General features: G+C 41.6%; 1 protein-coding gene and 1 non-coding gene across 3 annotated transcripts in view; both read right to left on the bottom strand.

Moving 5' to 3' along the window:
* Positions 1 to 372: 372 nt before the first annotated feature.
* Positions 373 to 444, bottom strand: trnaq-cug (transfer RNA glutamine (anticodon CUG)). The gene has a single exon. It is a non-coding gene; the product is annotated as a tRNA-Gln (tRNA).
* A 4,405-nt stretch (positions 445 to 4,849) lies between these two features.
* Positions 4,850 to 18,787, bottom strand: part of megf11 (multiple EGF-like-domains 11) — a 93,042-nt gene continuing 79,104 nt past the window's right edge. The window contains exons 15-26 of one of the 2 annotated variants that reach the window (XM_061721783.1): positions 17,466 to 17,612; positions 16,009 to 16,143; positions 13,956 to 14,084; positions 13,261 to 13,389; positions 12,579 to 12,707; positions 12,310 to 12,438; positions 11,969 to 12,205; positions 10,882 to 11,054; positions 10,732 to 10,795; positions 8,945 to 8,989; positions 6,795 to 7,001; positions 4,850 to 6,553 (exon numbers count right to left, since the gene is read on the bottom strand). In XM_061721783.1, coding sequence (XP_061577767.1) covers positions 6,378 to 6,553; positions 6,795 to 7,001; positions 8,945 to 8,989; positions 10,732 to 10,795; positions 10,882 to 11,054; positions 11,969 to 12,205; positions 12,310 to 12,438; positions 12,579 to 12,707; positions 13,261 to 13,389; positions 13,956 to 14,084; positions 16,009 to 16,143; positions 17,466 to 17,612 — 1,700 coding nt within the window. In that variant the 3' untranslated portion in view covers positions 4,850 to 6,377. The remainder of the gene's footprint in view (positions 6,554 to 6,794; positions 7,002 to 8,944; positions 8,990 to 10,731; positions 10,796 to 10,881; positions 11,055 to 11,968; positions 12,206 to 12,309; positions 12,439 to 12,578; positions 12,708 to 13,260; positions 13,390 to 13,955; positions 14,085 to 16,008; positions 16,144 to 17,465; positions 17,613 to 18,787) is intronic. The other variant, XM_061721784.1, reaches the window with a different exon arrangement.

The following is an 18,787-nucleotide window of genomic DNA, read 5'->3' as shown; positions in this document are numbered from 1 at the left end:
TTTTTGTGCTTATTCTATTTTTATCTTTATTTTTATTTTTTTTAATATTTTTATCTTTATATGGGTGTTTGGCTTTTGGGGTGTTTGATTTGTAAATGACAGTGCTGTGTGTGTGAGATGGAGATGTCAATTTCCCCGAGGGAACCTCCCAACGGGATTAATAAAATCATCTGAATCTGAATCTAGAAATTGTTAAACTATCATTTATCAGTCTTGTACATGTTGTACAAGAGAATAAAACAGACAAGTAAACGTCTCCGTCTGGTTGGGTTTTTTCTCTTTATGACCTGGACCTCCAGACATTCCTGCCAGCAGTTTTATGAGCAGCGTGCTTGTTAGATTGCAGCCAAATCTAAGCGAAGCAGAAAAGTTAGGTCCTACCGAGATTTGAACTCGGATCGCTGGATTCAGAGTCCAGAGTGCTAACCATTACACCATAGAACCACGTGATAGACTCGACTCGTATAAATAGTTTATAAATAAAAACATATGCACAGACATATCAGTATTGGCGGACATGTATGTTATTATGGGTCCAACCGTGGAGATTTAAAATTATTCAACGAGTATTCATTCTTTAACAACAGAGATGATAATTGTGATTATTTTCCGGCCGCTGCTGCCGCCTGGTGGCCAGTATGAGAAACGGCAGCTCAGGCTGCTGACGTTCACTCATTCATTAACATTGCTTTCATAATGTCTCACATGGTGGCAAGAGACAACATTTCTTCCCAATTCTGTTAGAAATTATAAAATCATAATACTTCAACTTATCGCAAAAGGTGTTTCAATATGCCAATAAATCTCAAGGAATAGCTTCTCGGTTTCTGCCTGTGTATTTTCGCTTTAGTTTTGTTAAATAATAAAGGATTTAATATAGGATACGACGTGTTTTAGTTAATTTAAGGCCCAAAAAGGATCTGATTGTTTAAAAAATATATAAATAATAATAGTTGTAACAATAGTGTTATAATAATAGTTTTATATTTGATTTTAATAAAACTTACATAAATCCTAGCATTCAAATGGAGTATACTTCTTTTTTACATCGCTTTCTGTTTCAACATTTCATTCAGGATTATCAATAACTTTGACAAGGAGTGTGAAGCAACTGATTAAAACTGCTGATTCTTCATCTGTTGATTAGGGCCCCCTAGACTTAGATTATAGGTGTTGTTAAATTTTAAGTAAGAAAAGACTAAGAATGAATCTATTTTTCTTTTCAACTAATCAGGGCACACGTTGATGGTAAAATCACTGAAAGCAGATGTTTGTCTTGCATAAGGCAAGCCAGGCTTATTTGCGTAGCACATTTCACGTACAAGACAATTCAAAGTTCTTTACATTTAAAAAGAACAAACAAAACAACTGTGTCTTCCTGAGCAGTTGTTTACTGCTTCAGAGAATATCTGTTCGGCCACTGCTCAGTCAAGTTAAATTCATTTAGAGAATCCAATGTCTGTCTTTAATTTCCGCTTTTAAACTCTTACTTTTTAATGCATTTTTAAAAATCTTTTTATATAAACCACTTTGAAATGCCTTGTACATGAAATATGCTGTACAAATAAACTTGCCTTGCCTTTGTTCTATCCCACGTGTAGCTAAAATGATCTTTTTTTTTGGCAAAGCTGTCTGTCATGATACATTTTGATCTGGAACTTGGGGGAAATGATGGACACAGAAGGAGTAGAACTAATAACCCTGACTGGGAGGTATACCTATTATGCATGAAGCATAGTGATGTAAAGATCCAGCTCTTGCCTGATGGATCCTTGCAGTTCCCGGGGCTGGACGTGATATCAATAAAGAGCTGCAGCTGCTATGGATTTAGTTGCAGGAGGGTGCATTCAAGGGGTGATCATTGAAATGAATGTAGCCCACTGTTGAGCTGAACCAGCTGACAGGACTTAACAGGAAAAATACAAACTTTTACACAGGTCTTTAATTTAAAATGTTTTTATTTCTCTTGCCCTTTTCCTTGATAAATCCACCTCCCTGGTTCTTAAAGGTTGACATCAAACTGTAAAGAAAAGAGACAGGTTATCCAGCAGCAGTGTGGTCAAGTGCATCCTGTCAGAGTAGGTAGACATATAACCTCTTCCCTTTGGCAGTTTAGGTGAAAAACAGCTTTGGCTTTAAGATATAGTTGACAGGCTAACTGCGGCTGAAAATATTGCGCCTACAGCCTGTATTAATAAGAGAACACTTCTCCAGCCCTTCTTTGAAACTTCAATCTTCTCATATTTTAATGATTAGTCTAAAGATAGCCCATCACTGAATGTATTTTGACCAGGATCTCTTATTTCATATTCTGCCACGGCCTTGTTTACTGATTCCACCGACAATCCCTACATTATGACCAACTCCACATTCACTAACTTGATCCAAAAGCACACGTTGCACTGGACATAATCAGCAACTGTTGATTAACCTTCAGTTTATTAAAATCTAGGGATACATATTTGGAGAGATGACTCATTAAGAATCTAGAGATCCCTAGAGCTCAGTGGGGACAAGCATGGTACATAACCACATAAAGTATGTACCTAATCACCGTTCCTGTAGCTGAAAGGCAGGACTGGCCCCCCTGCAGCCTGTTTTAGTTCTATATTAGTTTCAGCTCCTTAACAGACGGACGCTGTGCAATTAATTTGAATTTTACTGTTGGGCATCACCCCTGCTTTTAGTGTGAAGTCTGCGAAATGAGATCACTGCTCTATCGACGCTGCCCCGTTGAAATGTAATGAGGCACATGATTTTTTTTTTTCTATACGGTAATCATTTTTTACCTCAGTCACAAATTTGAATCTTTATATTGAGTGAAATAACTGATCTTGACCTCTTGAGACCCTGGGCTTTGGTTTTACTTGCAATTTAGCTATTTAGAGTCATGAGGAATAAATGAATCTAATTTTGGTATTAACTATAACATTTATTTACAGTATATTTTATATTTAATTAATATCAGTCAGAATTATGGACACACCTACCCATTAAACTTGCATGAGTATGCGTGTCCAAACTGCTGACTGGTACCATATTATACAGATATTATTATACATATATACATTTATAAATGCCATTTTAAATACCATTGTTGTCTTATGAAACGACCAGACAGCAGTCTTAAGTGTCGAAGTATTAGGGTGCAGACAACCAAGACTATGATGTCCACATATGTGGGTGCCAGGTCTCAGGGGGTTAAATGACTTTTGATGTTTCTTTTCTCGAGCTCGCTCCGAAAAGCCTCAACTCACCGGCATTTCAGCTCCTTTGGGCATGTTTGTTGTCAGCTGAGTGGCATTTTCATCACCTGTGGTACACAGGAGATGTGCTCCTTCTTACAGAGCAACAATCCCAACACCTCCACAAGAGTCAGCTTCATTACTGCATCTTCTCTCCGTTACAGTGCTATTCTATTTAATCTCTAGAGAAAACAGCGTCCGCTACATGATTCCTAAAATGATTCCTTAAAAAAGTCTGCAGTTCCATAACATTAAAGCAGATCGGTTGCATATTTTAAAGTTAAAGGTAGAGTGAGCAATTCTATGTAACATCTACCATATTTGTCACAGTCAGTGAAAATCCCTGCAGCATCCTTGGGTGCTCATTTCATGAGCACACAAAAAATAAGTCCAGTCCGTCATACACAGCCCTGACCCCGTAAACCCCCCCGTTTAAATATTCACAGACGTGACTCCACCCAGAAATCTCTTACCCAAGCTTTAATGTAATGCATTTTAGTTTAGAGTATTTTATCTATGCATTAGGCTTTTTTTTAAGTCACAGTATATACAATAAATTGACAGTTTGACTTTTTCGACACCAAGTTGTGTTGTTTTTTTTTTTTTTTTTTAAATATTTTTATCCCGGTTTTTTTCCCATTTTTACCACCCCGTGCTCCTACCTACTGACAGTCCTGGGCATTGCCATCCTCTACCAACCCCGGGAGGGCCCTGCACTGAGCTCAGGTCTCCTCCTTAACCTGAGGAGTGAGCAGGCCGCTTCTTTTCACCAGACAGGGTGGGGCTTCTCCGGCCGAACGTAGCGCGTGGAAGGATCACGTTATTCCGGCCGGATCCTCCCCACCCCATCTGGCGCCCCGGTTGGCCAGAGGGGGCATGTGTAGCCCAGGACTGTGTGCATGTTTTTGTGAGGGTAGCTCACACTAGCTACCCAGGGGAACACGGGGAGAACATGCAAACTCCACACAGAAAGATCCTTTCGCCAACCCCACCCATGGTGTGGGCACTGAAGTCATGGGGGAACTAACACGCACTTCAGCACCCACAGCGTCCCCCGGCGGGAATCGAACCCAGGACCTTCTTGCTGTGAGACCGCTGCACTACCAGCTGCGCCACCGTGCCCCCAGAAGTTGTGTTGTTTAATACAAACCTGATCAGAAGCCACATAAGAAAAAATCAAGTCCTGTAATGGCAGTGTGGTAAGAGGGTGGTCAGAGGCGAAACAAACCCCAAACTTCCCGTCAGAGGAGGCAGTGACAGTTTCATTCTGGAGGTATTTTATCATCATATTATGAAAGTGGTGCAACATTTTCATCTGTAATTTAAAACAACATGTACAGAGGCTTCCCCTCATTATGAAGTCCATTTAATTTGGGGGCCAAGAATGTCTCCATATATATTGGAAAGTTAAAAGAAATGTAAGGTGTGCAAATAATTTTCTTTATTTCAAAATTCTAAATAAGCTCAGGAGCTAAAGCAGCAGCCCGATCACATATCCTGCTAGACTAGAACTATAGCTCATCATCGTGTGATACCTGGGGTATTAAGCTGACGGAGACAGGTTTCTGAGGGCAGAATAGCCATTTTAATTTGAAACAAACTTGGATACCAAACCAACAACCAGCTTTGACATGACAGCGACGAGGACAAACGGTCACATGGTCACGTGAAGTATGATCATCCGTCGCTACACTGGTCAAAGACGTCTGTGCCTCGATTGTCAACATGTTATTGCTTCAGCAGAAGGGGAAACACAGCTCCCGCGATGACCTCGCAACTCCAGCCTCATACAAACATTAAATATCTCTAGAAATTTACTTTTTACACGTGGCTCTCTTTGCAAGTGCTGCGCAGGGCATTCGTGGGTCTTGGATTGGTCTGATGAAATATTGATTTTAATCTACAATTTGACAAAGAGAACATTTCAAGTGACTTCAAAAACAACACACAATGACAGTGCTCATTTCACAAGAAAAGAAAGCGTGTGTTTTCTACATCAGTGGGTATCAATAATATGATCATGCTCATCTTTTTTTTTTTTATTCTAGTCACATTGATTAAAAAAACATCATCAGTAATATAAATTAACAAGTAAAGCAATTAGCTTTATAAATATAAAACATAAAAGGGTCAAAGCAGTCAATTCTTAACACCCAATATCTAAAAATGTAAAGCAATACATTGGAAAAGAATGAATAAAAAGGATTTTACAAAGATTGCAACAGAAGATTGGAGCACTTCATTAGTGTAGGGAAAAAAAATCCAAGCTACTGACTTCTTCTGTAACTCTCAATGTAATAAATGCATGAACACTGGTGACCCGAATACATATCCAGATACACATGGCCTCATTAACAATAAAACTTAGCTTAGATCAGTATTAACCGTATGATCATTACCGAATAACAGTGAATACAGGACCATGACAGTAGTTGCTTCTTCATCCATGCTCACCCAGACTTGGGCCTTTCATATATAACATTTAGGACAAACTATTCTCTTATTTAACTGGAACACTTCTTCACCTCTGAGCAGACAATCAGCACCTCTTCAAATTGGCGGTAATTCATTCTGCTGCAGCAAAAATCCATATATTCTGATGTTGGTATGTTGTGAATCCCTTTGACATAGTCAAGGCTATAATATCTTCCTTCCTGTGGGGGCAATCACTTCTGTTTAGGGGCTAATATAAACACTTGGCTGCTCTCGAATAACAAACCTATATCATACGATAAAAATGAGTGTGAGGAAAGCTCTCTCCCTGTAAATAAACTGTCCACCCGATTCATGTATGCTGCCCTTAGCGGTGTTGGAACAATAACGTTCCACCTCAGCGGGTCCATGTACAGGCCAGGCAGCAGTTTGAGTGATCGGTTATATAACAAAATAAAATGGGTGAACGGTCGCTGGTGTGTGGGACACTCTTTCCTCCCCTCCCTTCTTCTTGTCCACAAAAAGAGTGCGAGTGAAGGAGGCAAAGAGACCACAAAAGTCCACAAGAGATGCGGCTGTCTTTCCATCTCAAAGTTTCTAATCAAAACACACACGGAAACAAAACGGGGCGCTGTTGGCTGAACGTAGGCTCCCCAGCCACCAACACGCTGTCAGTGGCCACGTGGAGGATGTGCACTCTTAGAGCAAGGAGCTGGGGCTTTCTGGAGGTGGTGGGGGTGAATGTGTGGGACTGTGACGCATGGGTAAAATGTCGTAGTGGCTGGGAATGTGGCTGCTGCAAGGAAGGTCATAGGGACTCTGGGAGAAGCCAGTGGCCATTCCATTGGGACCCTGCAGGATGCTCACAGTCGGTTCTGCAGTAGTTTGGGGGTGAAAAAAAAGGTAGGAAAGGTATGTTAGCCAGGCTGAAGAGAGGCATGCAGAGGCTGAAGATAAAAGAGAAGGAAGAGATCTTTTCAATGACAAGGCAGGTCACATCTTTACTCTCAGCAAGACCAACAAAACCTGTGCAGGTGCACAGCATGGGACATGACTGGAGAAGGCGTACGCTGGAACGCCGCTGAGAGCTACACACAAGAGGAACAAGGCACTCACCAATGTCATAGACATTCCTGTTCACGGGGCCCAGGAGGGTGGCGGTGCCTCCAAAGGGCACCTCGCGGTGGGAGGGGGATTTCATGTCCACGTAGCTGCTCTCCGTGTGCTTACAAGCCAACCCCGGCGGGTCTCTAATGGTGGCGTATGGATTATCACTATTCAGGGAGCAGGAGCTATTACTGCACATAGAGCTCTTGATGTAATCTGCGAAAGTCCAAACCAAGGACAAAGTCAGTGTCCAAGAAGAAAAAGCAGTTGCCTCAGTCGTCCAAAATCATTTTATATATAAACAATAACGACATATAACTATTTACAGACGTCACAAACCCACATTTTATTCATAATAAAACGTAGTAAATATATCAGATATTGAACATTATTTATTTAATTTAAAATATACGCTCATTTGATATTTGATGGTAGCATAACAGTTAAAAACAAAGTTTGAAAAAAAGTAAGTGCTAAAAACAACATATAAGGACATATTGCAACTAATTAGATGAATGAGCAACAGGTTGGTGATATGATTGGGTGTAAAAAGAGCATAAGTGAGGCAGAGTTTCCCCGAGGTAAAGATGACAGAGGTTCACCAGTCGGGAGTAAATTGTTTCTACAAACTGTGAAAAAATTTCAGAATGAAATGGGAAACACACTGAATATCTCATCCTCTAAATCACATAAAACTCATCAAAATACTCAGAAATGCTGCAGAAATCTTTGTGCACAATTGACAGTTTTAAATTCTCATGATCTTTGGGCCTTCGGGCAGTGCGGCTTAAAGAGCATGAATTATTCTGTTATGATAATGACTGCGCTGGGCTCGGCAGTACTTCCAGCAATCGTCTAAGACCACAGTTAGTAATGTCGTCCAGTGATCCAGGTTGAGAGTGCATTTGTGCTCATGGAGCAGACAACATCTGTAAAAGAAACATCAGTGCTGAAAGGTTTTATAGCAACACCTGTCTCGATCCAGGCTATGTCTTTCAGCAAGTTAATGCTACACCGCATGCATTATAAAGACATCAAATGGTAGCATGTCATTTGACACCTAATGCAGTGGAAAATCTGACGGAGACGGCTACTGAGCGGACGGGACACAACAGTGAACATAATCCTGTCTCAAGCTTTGTCTGCAGCCACCAGAAGTTTCTTCTTTTTTTCTTTTTATTTGGTAGTTTACATTCAGTTTAAAGCTTTTGATAAAGCTTTGTATGTTTTATGGTAAATTAATGATGAGTTTATGAAATGGGCAAATCATTTTACACAATGTTCTGTATATTTTGGAAACTGGGTTATATTATGTCAATTTTAATGTTAGTTTTGTTTATAAAGCACATTGAATGCACCTCGAGTGGAACCAGGGTGACCTACATTAAAGTTAAAAAAGATATAAACCAATATTTATGAAACATTAAAACACAACAGTTTTTTTTTTACCTTACCTAAAGACCTTAATAGTTGTTATATAATGTTTCAAATAAAGCCATAAACAACATGATGTTAAAAAGTTCCTCCACAGGAAAGGCCATATAGACACAGAAAGGCTTTACTTGAAGACTATCAATCAAGGTTGTTTTTTTTCTTTAATACTCTATTTTAAATTTCATGAGCAACAGTGTTTAAAAACTTGGTACCATTCAGAGGAAGTGAAACTTCTTTTATTTGTTATGGGTAAGTGAAAGTGGTGTGATATAGTATTCAGAGTACAAACGAGTGGAAAGCTCATCTCATCCATAACAGTCTCATCAATCTGATAAGAGGCCTCATTAGAGGCCACAGCTAAGCCCTGCTCACACCCCCGGGTCCTCATGTTCACCACCGACTGCAGAATGGGGGAGACATAATGACGTATCAGGCGCTGAGCCATAGAAAGCAATTACTGTTGGAATAAAACCCCGGCCCACCATGATCTTGTCCAAAGTGCGGAGCGTTTTCACATAAATCACAGAGACTATACGGATGTGAGATTTTAGCCCAGAGAAACGGTGGGGTCAGATGGGGGGAGGCTGAAATAGGAAAATGGTAAATGAGCTGTTAAGCGTGACAGGAATCACTAATCACGGCGTTGCCCAAGCTGAATGGGATTACACATGCAGAAAAGGTTTTCAAACACATCAGATGAAATCATCTGATAATTGAATGTTTACCTTTTCTTGAGCTTCTTTGTATTTGTCCCTCCCCCTGTTGAACCTCTGGACCAACACATGGAAACAAGAAGCAAACATCTCATATCAGTTCCTGCTGGATGACAACTCTGAGATGACAATCAGATATCAGAAAAATCCTCCAAATCCTTACAAGTATTTCCAAGTGTACATCAACTGTGTACACCGTAGAATATTTGTCCAAAAACACTGTTCTTATGAAGGTGAAATTAGAGTCGAATGTATTCAGAACAAGTCCATGAATTATCTTTAAATGGATGTTTTTGGGGTGTATTACTGCACGAAAAAGAGTTTTTCTGAACAGCTCTGCAAATGATTGAAGTTGTTGATTCTCATCAGGCTGGAAAAGGCGCAAAACTATCTTTAAAGAGTATTACTTAGGACGGTTAAATCCAAGATTTAGTACAGATGGAACAAATTCAAGAGCATTTTTTTATGACTGTAAAACACAATTATCTTTACAAAGGAACCAAGGACACTCTAAATCTGGGCTGAGGAACCCTGGTCCTCGAGCGCCGTTGCTCTGCATGTGGATGTTTCCCTGTTTCAGCACATCTGACTCAAATGAATGGGCATGATCAGCTTGTTGTCGGGATCTGCACAAGTCTGTTGTTGACAGTCATTTCTATCAGGGCGTGTTGAAGCAGGGAAACGTCCCTGGGCCGACAGCGGTCCCCGAGGGACAGGGTTCCCCACCCCGGCTCTTTATCAATGCCCATCCTAAGGAGATTGCTGATTTTTCTTCTTTTTTTTTGTTCAACAAATGAAATCAAAACAGAGCTACGCGAGGAGCTCCATGTTTGGAGGGAAAAAACATCCCATAGAAACCTCCTCCACGCTCTGAAACCAGCTGGGGACAGTTCGGTGGTGGCGGCGTCCGTGCCAGCACGGCTTGCCATCATTGGCAGAACAATGAACTTTGAATTACACCAATAGATTTTGGAAAAAGTCACAACATCTGTCCGATGAACTGAATTTCAAAAGAAAATGGGTCATGGAGTTGGACAACTAACCTAAGCTGATTTCATTTAGCTGTTTATATATGTTTCCTCTGTTTATCTTATTTCAGCAAATGTGTGAATATGTGATACTGTTTAGGGTCATATTTACGGAAAAAATTTAAAAAACAACTAAAGGATTCACAAACTTTTGAAGACCACAGACATGCAGATCAGTGTAGCTCCCAGCAGACACAGCAGGGTGTCGTTGGTATTTTTACACATTTATAGCCCTGTCACACTTTTCAGGTACAAAGACATATAATGAAGCAATATTTTAAACTAAACAGTTGGCAATAAGAAGAGTTACACTTGAAACATGAAGACAAATGAACGCTTTCATATCCATACGTCTACTATTTAGTGTGTTACATGTGATGAATGATATGCTAATGTGCTGAATTCAATTTTTTTTTTTATCATTCACATTCTAGGAGTGTTTGACCCAGTGTAAGCCATCACCAAAACTGGAGCAACTAAAGGAGAGGTAATGAGCACATAGTGACCCCTATTCATCTTCGCGGCGGTGCTCGCTCTGTCACACCTGAATATCTAAACCAAATCAGAGCAAAGGTTATGTTTAACAAGAGACCTCTGGTTCATCTTCATTCAGAGCAGTCTGGCGCTAATAGAAGGTGAGGATAACGGTGCACGAGCCCCTTGTTCTTGAACTGACACTTTTGCACATGTCTGCTCATCGGTCCAAATACAGCTTGCATGTAGGAAGACAAGGTTAAAAAAAAACAACAAAAAAACAAGAGCATAGCTGACCGATGTCGTTGAGGTTGCAGAACGCTCTCCATTCAGACCCGTTTCTGCTTTTCAGGGTGCTTGACTGCAAACGGAAGAACAAAGTCAACTGTCGTCGTGTTACCGATAAATAAAAATTGTGAGTGACATCACGTGTTGACAAGCCCGTACTTTAAGGGTCAGCGTGCCATCGAGGTTGCTGGAAATGGTTGAGACGACGTTACACTGAGCCACGGTGTGGTAGCTGGGATTGGAGAAGCACTGGCTGCTGCTGCCGCTGCTGCTGTTCAGGTTCTGGCTGACGTCAGGCCCGCTCGTTCTCATCGCCACGGTGCTGCCACACTCTGAGGGTCAACGGGTTGAGAGGTTTGGAAGAGAAATGTGTGCACGTTAGGGGTGGGCAAAAATATTGATATGGCAATATATCGCGATACTTTTCCAGCCGATTCAATATCGATATTAAAAATTTGAATATCGATTTTTTTTAATTTTTTTTTTATCCCCGATTTTTTTCCCATTATATCACCCAGTCCTGGGCATTGCCACTCTCTACCAACCCTGGGAGGGCCCTGCACTGAGCTCAGGTTTTATTTCACGTTTTATTTCATTTTATAATTTATTTTTTATATAACACAATTGCCTGTCCTTAAAAAAATGAAAAATAATGGACAGAGGTTTATTTATTTATGGATTTATATCTATACTGACTGATCACTGTGCCTGTCCTTGGTTTTAGTACCATCTTTCTTGTGTTTATTATCATTTGCCACATAATTAAAGCAACCTCATACTAAATTTAATGTTAATTTCATATGATGTAAATAATATGAAAAACATATACAAATATGTTGTAACTTTAGCTTGTATAGTTATAATAAAACATTATTTTGACTCAGTTTGTCCCATGAATTGTCACTATAATCTGATGAACGTGCAACTCGGATTTTAAGATCCATCACTATCATCTGATGTACATATACACAACTTGGATTTTAAGATGTGTAATGCATTTTTAAATTTTTCGGTGAACTATGTAGAATATAATAATCGGGATATCGCATAATCGGGATATCGCAATGTGTATCGTATCGTGGCTCAAGTATCGTGATGCGTATCGTATCGTGAGGTCCTTCCCAATACCCACCCCTAGTGCACGTGTTGTGTTTTTGTGTTATGTAACTGTTGCAATAGGCTGCAGTGCAGTCATTTAATTATATCGTCAAAAATACACTGAATAGTAGTGGCCGAAACATCTTACCAGAGAGGGAATAGTCTGTGTTGTTCACGTGCATCGTCTGTGTGTAGGACACACTGGGCTGGATCTCCTGGCCTTTGTCCCTCTGCTTCTGTCTGTACCACACAAATACACTGAGCATGGCCATGATGATGAGGAGGAGGAAGATGATGCCCATCACAGCCCCGGCAGACTGGCGCTCCGTGCCTCGGGTTTTGCTAATCTTAGTGTACGGGTTGAGCTCGTCCATCATCAGAGCTGCTACACAGAAAACAAACGAGAGCGGGCAATTTAAACAATACGTACACGTCTGTGATGGAGCGATAATGCCCTGCAAATTCTCAACCGGCTCAGTCACCTCTCACCTTGATCGCAGCGGATGCCTTTATAACCGGTGCTGCAGTAGCACGTTCCAGTCACGTAGTCACAGGTAGCATTGTTCAGGCACTCGCACAGCTGCTGGCAGCCGTATCCAAACGTACCAGCAGGACACTCTGCATGGCAGAGAGGGGCGTTATTACATCCATCAAAATCAAAGCACTTACTGAGCGGGAGCCAGAGTGTTTACAGAACACACGGCCACTCATCTACAGGATCGTTATACTCTAAGATTAATGCTCTGAGCCCACTCAACTCTGATCACAGCTCGTCCCGACGAAGCCCGTTCGGCAGGCACACAGGCCGGAGATGTGGTCGCAGTCCGCGCCATTCTGGCAGCGGCACACTTCTGCACAGTCCCTGCCGTAGAACCCTGAAGGACAGCCTGGGACAGAAATGTATAAAATGTTGGGGTGGCACGCGTGCCGGAAAGAGGGGGAGATGATCACATCAAGAATCAAGGTCATATTGTAAGGCGACAGGAAAAATCAATACAATTCCATGTCTCCACTGCATACTCAATAGACGACGTGAATGAATGGAAATGAAAGATTTCCTGCTTCAGCAAAAAAGTCAGTTATGCTGTAAACATAACCAAGAGGTGAAGACTAAGGGACAAGGCCATTGGGAATAGGGAAGCTCTACAAGAGAAAACAGAAATGAAAGCAAAATTCAAGGTTGTCACTGAATATAAAATTGAATAAACATTTAAATAATCAGAATGAGTTCTAATGATGTGCATATTTCCTTGGTAAATAAGTAGAATGTGTAATTACAAAAATGATGAAGTGATCATTAGTTAAACCCCGATTCATCCAGTTATCCTTTAACTTAAAAAAATAAAGACAAAAAGTAGTTGCCTCCTTGTCATTGATTACAGTTCTGCGGAGCAGCCCGTAGATGGCACTGTGTGTCTAATAACCCGACGGTAAACTCACGCTGTGTGCAGTAGAGTCCGGTCCAGCCGGGGCTGCACCTGCACTCCCCATCAAAGGCGCTGCACTGGGCTCCGTTGTGACAGTTGCACGAGTTGAGACAATCAGGGCCCCAGTGTCCAGAGGGACAGGCTGAGAGACACCACACATACAGTCACATCTCAATCACATTCACGCAAAGACTTTCTTACATGAAGAAGTCATGACATTCCCCAATTATACAAAACAATATCAGTCCATAACACATGACATCATTTGAAACCTTTCTCTGCAGAAAGTCCCATGTGTGATTTTTTCCATGCATCTGCCTGAATTTTATATTTTAAATGGGCAAAGGTGGAAAAGAACGGGCAAAGGTGTTTGTTAAAGATCAATTGTTTGAAAGATATCACACAGACATATTTCCCTTGCCATGGCAGCCTAAAGACCCAATTATTAGACCCAATTATTAGCTTTGGCCCTGAGTTTCACTAAATCAAAGAGCATAATTTAGCACAACAACCATTTAAAACAAGCTATGAGTTTTAAAAATGTGTCACCTGGGGCTGAGAGTAGTTATTGTGAAGGCGTAGGGTCATGAAAATGACATTTGTACACGAAGGTAAGGGCATGAGAGAAAATAGGGCAGGGAGTGAATAATAAGGGGGTAATATATATATCATAAGAAGCAAGTTAACGATGAGGGAATAAAGAAATACCCTGAGAACAGTCTTCTCCTATCCAGCCCGGGAAGCACTGGCAGGAGCCGTCAATGGGGTTGCAGGTGCCGTTGTTGGTGCAGCGGCAGATCTCAGCACAACCTCTCCCATACCTGCCGCTCGGGCAGACTGCAAAACAGGAACAAAAAAAGTCAAGAAAAAAAGACAGAAAGACCCCCCCCCCCACACTTTTACAAAGCAACCCTGTTGAACATATTATCACCAGAGTAAATGAGTGAAAGACCAGAAAAACTGATTAACTCTGTGACATCAAACTTAGTCACTTTGCTAGGAGCGCATTTACACAAACAATTACAGGTTGTGTTAACATCGTTTTTCCTAACGGATGATATTGTTATGTTTGAGTGGACATGAAGTGAATTGATCTGTTTAAACAAAAGGAGGAGTCAATCACTGCCTCCTGTGGCACAAATGCCCTATTTCCACCCACTCGAATGGAATGAGTGATGCGACACAGAATTAAAATAGACCGTGTACACAGACCATTGTATGAATATTTCATGAAATTAATATTTCAATGCATTCCGGCACTCTTTCATAAAAGATATGATTTACAGTGAAGCCTCCTTTGTGTTCTCTGGCTGGACACCGGGATCAACTGCATCACGGTGCGTCCAACCATCAGGATCAGGGGGATGCAGCAGCACCAGCAGACAGATTAAAGATCTCACATAAAGAGAATACCCCAGTGTTGGAAATATCTGAGAAGGTGGCTTGCTGTGAAAGAGATGGGTCGGACTCATTTTCATGTAGGGTGACTTTAATGATTACATTTCAGCTGGCTTTCCCCTCTTCTTGAGAGCTCTTTCAAGCTCTTTCAAGCAGGTTGTCATCAAGCCAAGAGGTTGGCTCCCCCATACTGCTTGTGGGGATTCAAGTCTCAACTCACCAGGGGAGCTTCATTAGGCTGAGACTGTGTGCGCTGGACACAGGACAGCCGAGCATGCTGAAGGGGTTTAGAGAGGAGAATGAGCATGTTGTTGGTCACCTCCGTCCCGCGTCGCATAGCGCCTTCTCAACAGTAATTATAGCTGTGACAAATTAAGACTGGCTCTCATCTTCCCCTTTTTTCTCTTCCCTCAGCTAAGCTATTAAACTTTTATTCACAAGACACTGCTCAAAGCCATGAAAGAGAATTCAAAAGTCCCTCACTGCCTCGCTGCCATTTATTTAGCAAGGTAAATTATTCGAGGTAAAAATGTGCAGCACATTTGTATTTTTTAGGTTTTTTTTCTCCCTCTGATGCAGATTTTTGCCACAATGAGAAGCTGCAAACAGGATAGAGTACTTTGTACGCTCACAAAGGATCACACATTTAAAATGTGAACATACGGTTTAATAAATGGACATAAAAACTTTACTCTGTAGAAAACTGTGTGTGCTCCCTAAAAATGATTTATGTATTTGTTGTTTTTTAAAAGATATGCTGTCTCAGGGAGCCACTTTTTTAAGGTTTAATAAATAAATCAAGCACATATTTGGTTGAAAGAAAGAAAAGCAGGAATATGCAGGTAAGCTGCAAAATATTTTCATAAATAATCAGCACAAAGGTCTCTCTGGGGAACTAAATCATCACCAAGGTAATAAACAAAATGACAGGTCGTCACAAAATGAATTTAAAAAGTGGAACAGGTGCACACACGGACTTTTTGTCTGTGTATATTCATAAAAACAGTTTAAATTGATTTTCTTCCTTTTTCCTTTGTAGAATGAGGAGGTGGGACAGAAAAATTAACTTCACATGCTGCTTTCTGAGAAGGTGGGAGATTTATGAAGCTGCCGTTAAAGGCTGGTCATTCAGATTTTATTTGAAAGAAAAGGTTAAAGACGATAAAATATTAAGTTTAATAATCTTTTCTTTTTTCCTCCCTTTAAAGATTTAAAGGTTTTGTGCATTTTATCAATAAATAGCATTGGAGAATTTTGAAATAACAGTATATACAATATATTAAAACCCTAAAGATGAAGGTGTATGAATTTGACATGTGCAAAACTGCAGGAAAATGTCAGCGCGTCTTGGAAAGCTACTTGCCTTGGTTGCACAGTGACCCGGAGAAGCCAGACAAGCACTCACAGTGACCAGTGATGTGATGGCACGGCCCGGTGCTATGCACACACTGCGGACACGACTGGCTGCAGCGGTGGCCGTAGAACCCAGGGGAACAGACTGCAGCCGGCAGAGCGGGGTGGGAGAGGAGAGGGAATCAGTCACCGGTGTTGGATGGAACAAGAGCTATATAATTATGAGACGCAGCATGACAAGTGTGATCAGGAGAGCAGAGGAAAAAATCAAGGCCGGAGGAGTAAAAGCAGAAAAGACGAGGAGAGACAGCAAAGGGAGCAGAAAAGTCAGCTATTATTGTAATCACTGCCAGTTCATCTGCAGCCACAGATCGAATGGCAAAAGTGTTAAGAGGACTGCGAAACGTCTTTTTTTGTGAAGCCTTGGGAGCAGATCTATGGTCTAAGCATGTCAAGAGAAACAATTGCGTGTTTACAATCAAGATTTTATCAAAAAAATCTGAATGGACTAATACTAAAAAATTGGCACGGAGGTCATTTTCTCAACATCATTGACACAAATCAACCGTGCAGCCGTGAGCGGTGGCGGCAACTGATGCACATGAGCCAGAAGCATCAGCGTCACACTCCCATTTTCATGAGCAGAATCTGGGAACAACTTCTTCTCGAATGGTCCTCTTCTCACAGGACATTAAGGATACTTATACAAATTGATAAAAATGATATAGTAACTGTTTGACAGCCATGTAAATTGAAGATTACCTAGCGGGATCTGATTTTATTTCAAGTACCAGGCCTCTGTGGAAGCATGTAATCCCTCAATTAGAAGGTTTCTGGAAAGAAAGTACCACAAACCTGCAGTTATGAGGTTGTTTTTTTTAATTTCGTACTTGACAGGTAAATTACTTCTATAATATCAAATTTACTGGAGTAATCATTTCACATGCTGAAAAACATACGCTCACCCGTGCACACACGCAGCTTGTTCAAATCACTCTCTTATACTCCACTCAAACGGATGTTTACATGTTTGCGAGCGGGAGTTTTGCTCCCAATCAGCGCGCGCCTCACTTGAGAGCGGCTTCAGACACTGAAATGGCTTTCAGAAACCAGAGCCGCCACTCCGAGTGAGCATGTCCACTGATGAGCCGCAGGGCCGTGGGTCTCCCACTGCAAGCTGTTTGTTAAGGACAGCGTAGGAGGGTGATGATGAGTGTGTGTGTATGTCTGGGATAGGCCATAGGGGTGAAGAGGTTGTGATTAAATGATGAAAGATTTATACTGGGGCGATTATGACCATCAGTCGAGTGCCTCTCCTCTGTTAGCCAACCCTTTAACAACTCATCAAAGATCAGAACAAGGTCAGTGTTGTGATGGAGTTTGTCCCTCCGTCACTCTGCCTCTGACTGCTCCCACTTACAGCGCTGTATCAAGATAGGTTGCTTCGAGAAAGAGACGGAGGCTCACTTCTTTTGCACGAGGTCCCTCTGTATCCAGGTGCGCACACACATGTGCCATCCTCCGGGGAGCAGGAGCCCCCGTTCTGGCAGGAACAGCTGACTGAACAGTTGGGTCCCCAGAAGCCTTGTAGGCACACATTATCACAGTGGATTCCTGCAGGCGCATTAACAAAACAAATATTCAGTGAGTGCACACTGAGAGGGCAAGAGACTGGTGTGCTGAAACATTGTAAATAGCGTGACATCTGTGAAAAAAACATCATTACAGGACATAATTCACAATGCCTGCTCCTACCAGCTCTCTGCAAGGATGTTCCCCCTGCATGGATCCTCAAATGATTTTTGCCTTGAATAAAGAATCTTAGGTTTGAAGTGTTTTTATTTTATTTTTATTTTTTTCCCTCAGCCTATCTTTTGCACTCCCGGTTCTCCTCTCCAAATGTATTTCATATTTGATCTGACTGGGGCTCCTTGCCAGTGCACTGTGTTGATTAACAGGGTTGGGCCTCCAGAGCCTGAGCTTGTCTCCCATTCTCTTTCAGCAGAGTCTGGTGTTGTGTACAGAGCGGAGGGGAGAGGGAGGTGCCCGGGCTGAGAGAGCACAGTCTGGAAGTGTCACAGTGTGTTTGGTGCAGCTCCAATCAACAAATGAAAAACACTGCAACCATACAAGGTTCTCACTGTGCACATGAATGCATTAGCACAGCTGTCGGAGCCGCACGTTTCTTTCCCCAGCCTTTTAAAAAAAAACAGGATGAGTAAAGAAAATGCAACACATAGTATGCTACATAAAACATACACGTCTTTAGAGTTGTGGACGTGCATGGAAACTCTGCAAACGATCAAGCACCAGCCATTTTTGAAGGTTCATTTGAAATCTCATTTGAATGAGAATATCTGAGATGGACGTAGCCTTTAAAGCTGCATTAGCGCAGTACCTTTGAATTAAACCTGAACTAAACTCTGGGGACTAATGTCATACAGTAACCACAGCAACTAAGGGCAGCCATGGAGGAGTAAAGGAGAGGAAGCGCTGGTGATGATAGGATTGCATGTGTGTGTGTCCGTGTGTGTGTGTGTGCTTTAGTCAGGAGCTGAGCTTTCCACATCAAAAGAAGGGCAAGCTGTGTGCGAGTGTGTTTGAGGATCTGCTAGGCCCGTCAGGACAAAAAACTGTTACTGCCTTTACTGTTTGAAATTGAATGTGGACAGGGCATCACATCTCTCAGTCTAATGGTGACAAACAGAAGGGCTCTGGATGCCAAGTGACAGAGATGGAGAGAGAGCGAGACAAGCCTGAACTGAAGCCTCTTCAAAGGAGGCTTTCTG

This window comes from Cololabis saira, chromosome 5, assembly GCF_033807715.1.
Source record: "Cololabis saira isolate AMF1-May2022 chromosome 5, fColSai1.1, whole genome shotgun sequence".
Taxonomy (NCBI): Eukaryota; Metazoa; Chordata; class Actinopteri; order Beloniformes; family Belonidae; genus Cololabis; species Cololabis saira.
The sequence above is the reverse complement of the archived record's forward strand: the minus strand, read 5'-3'. Positions and strand labels throughout refer to the sequence as shown.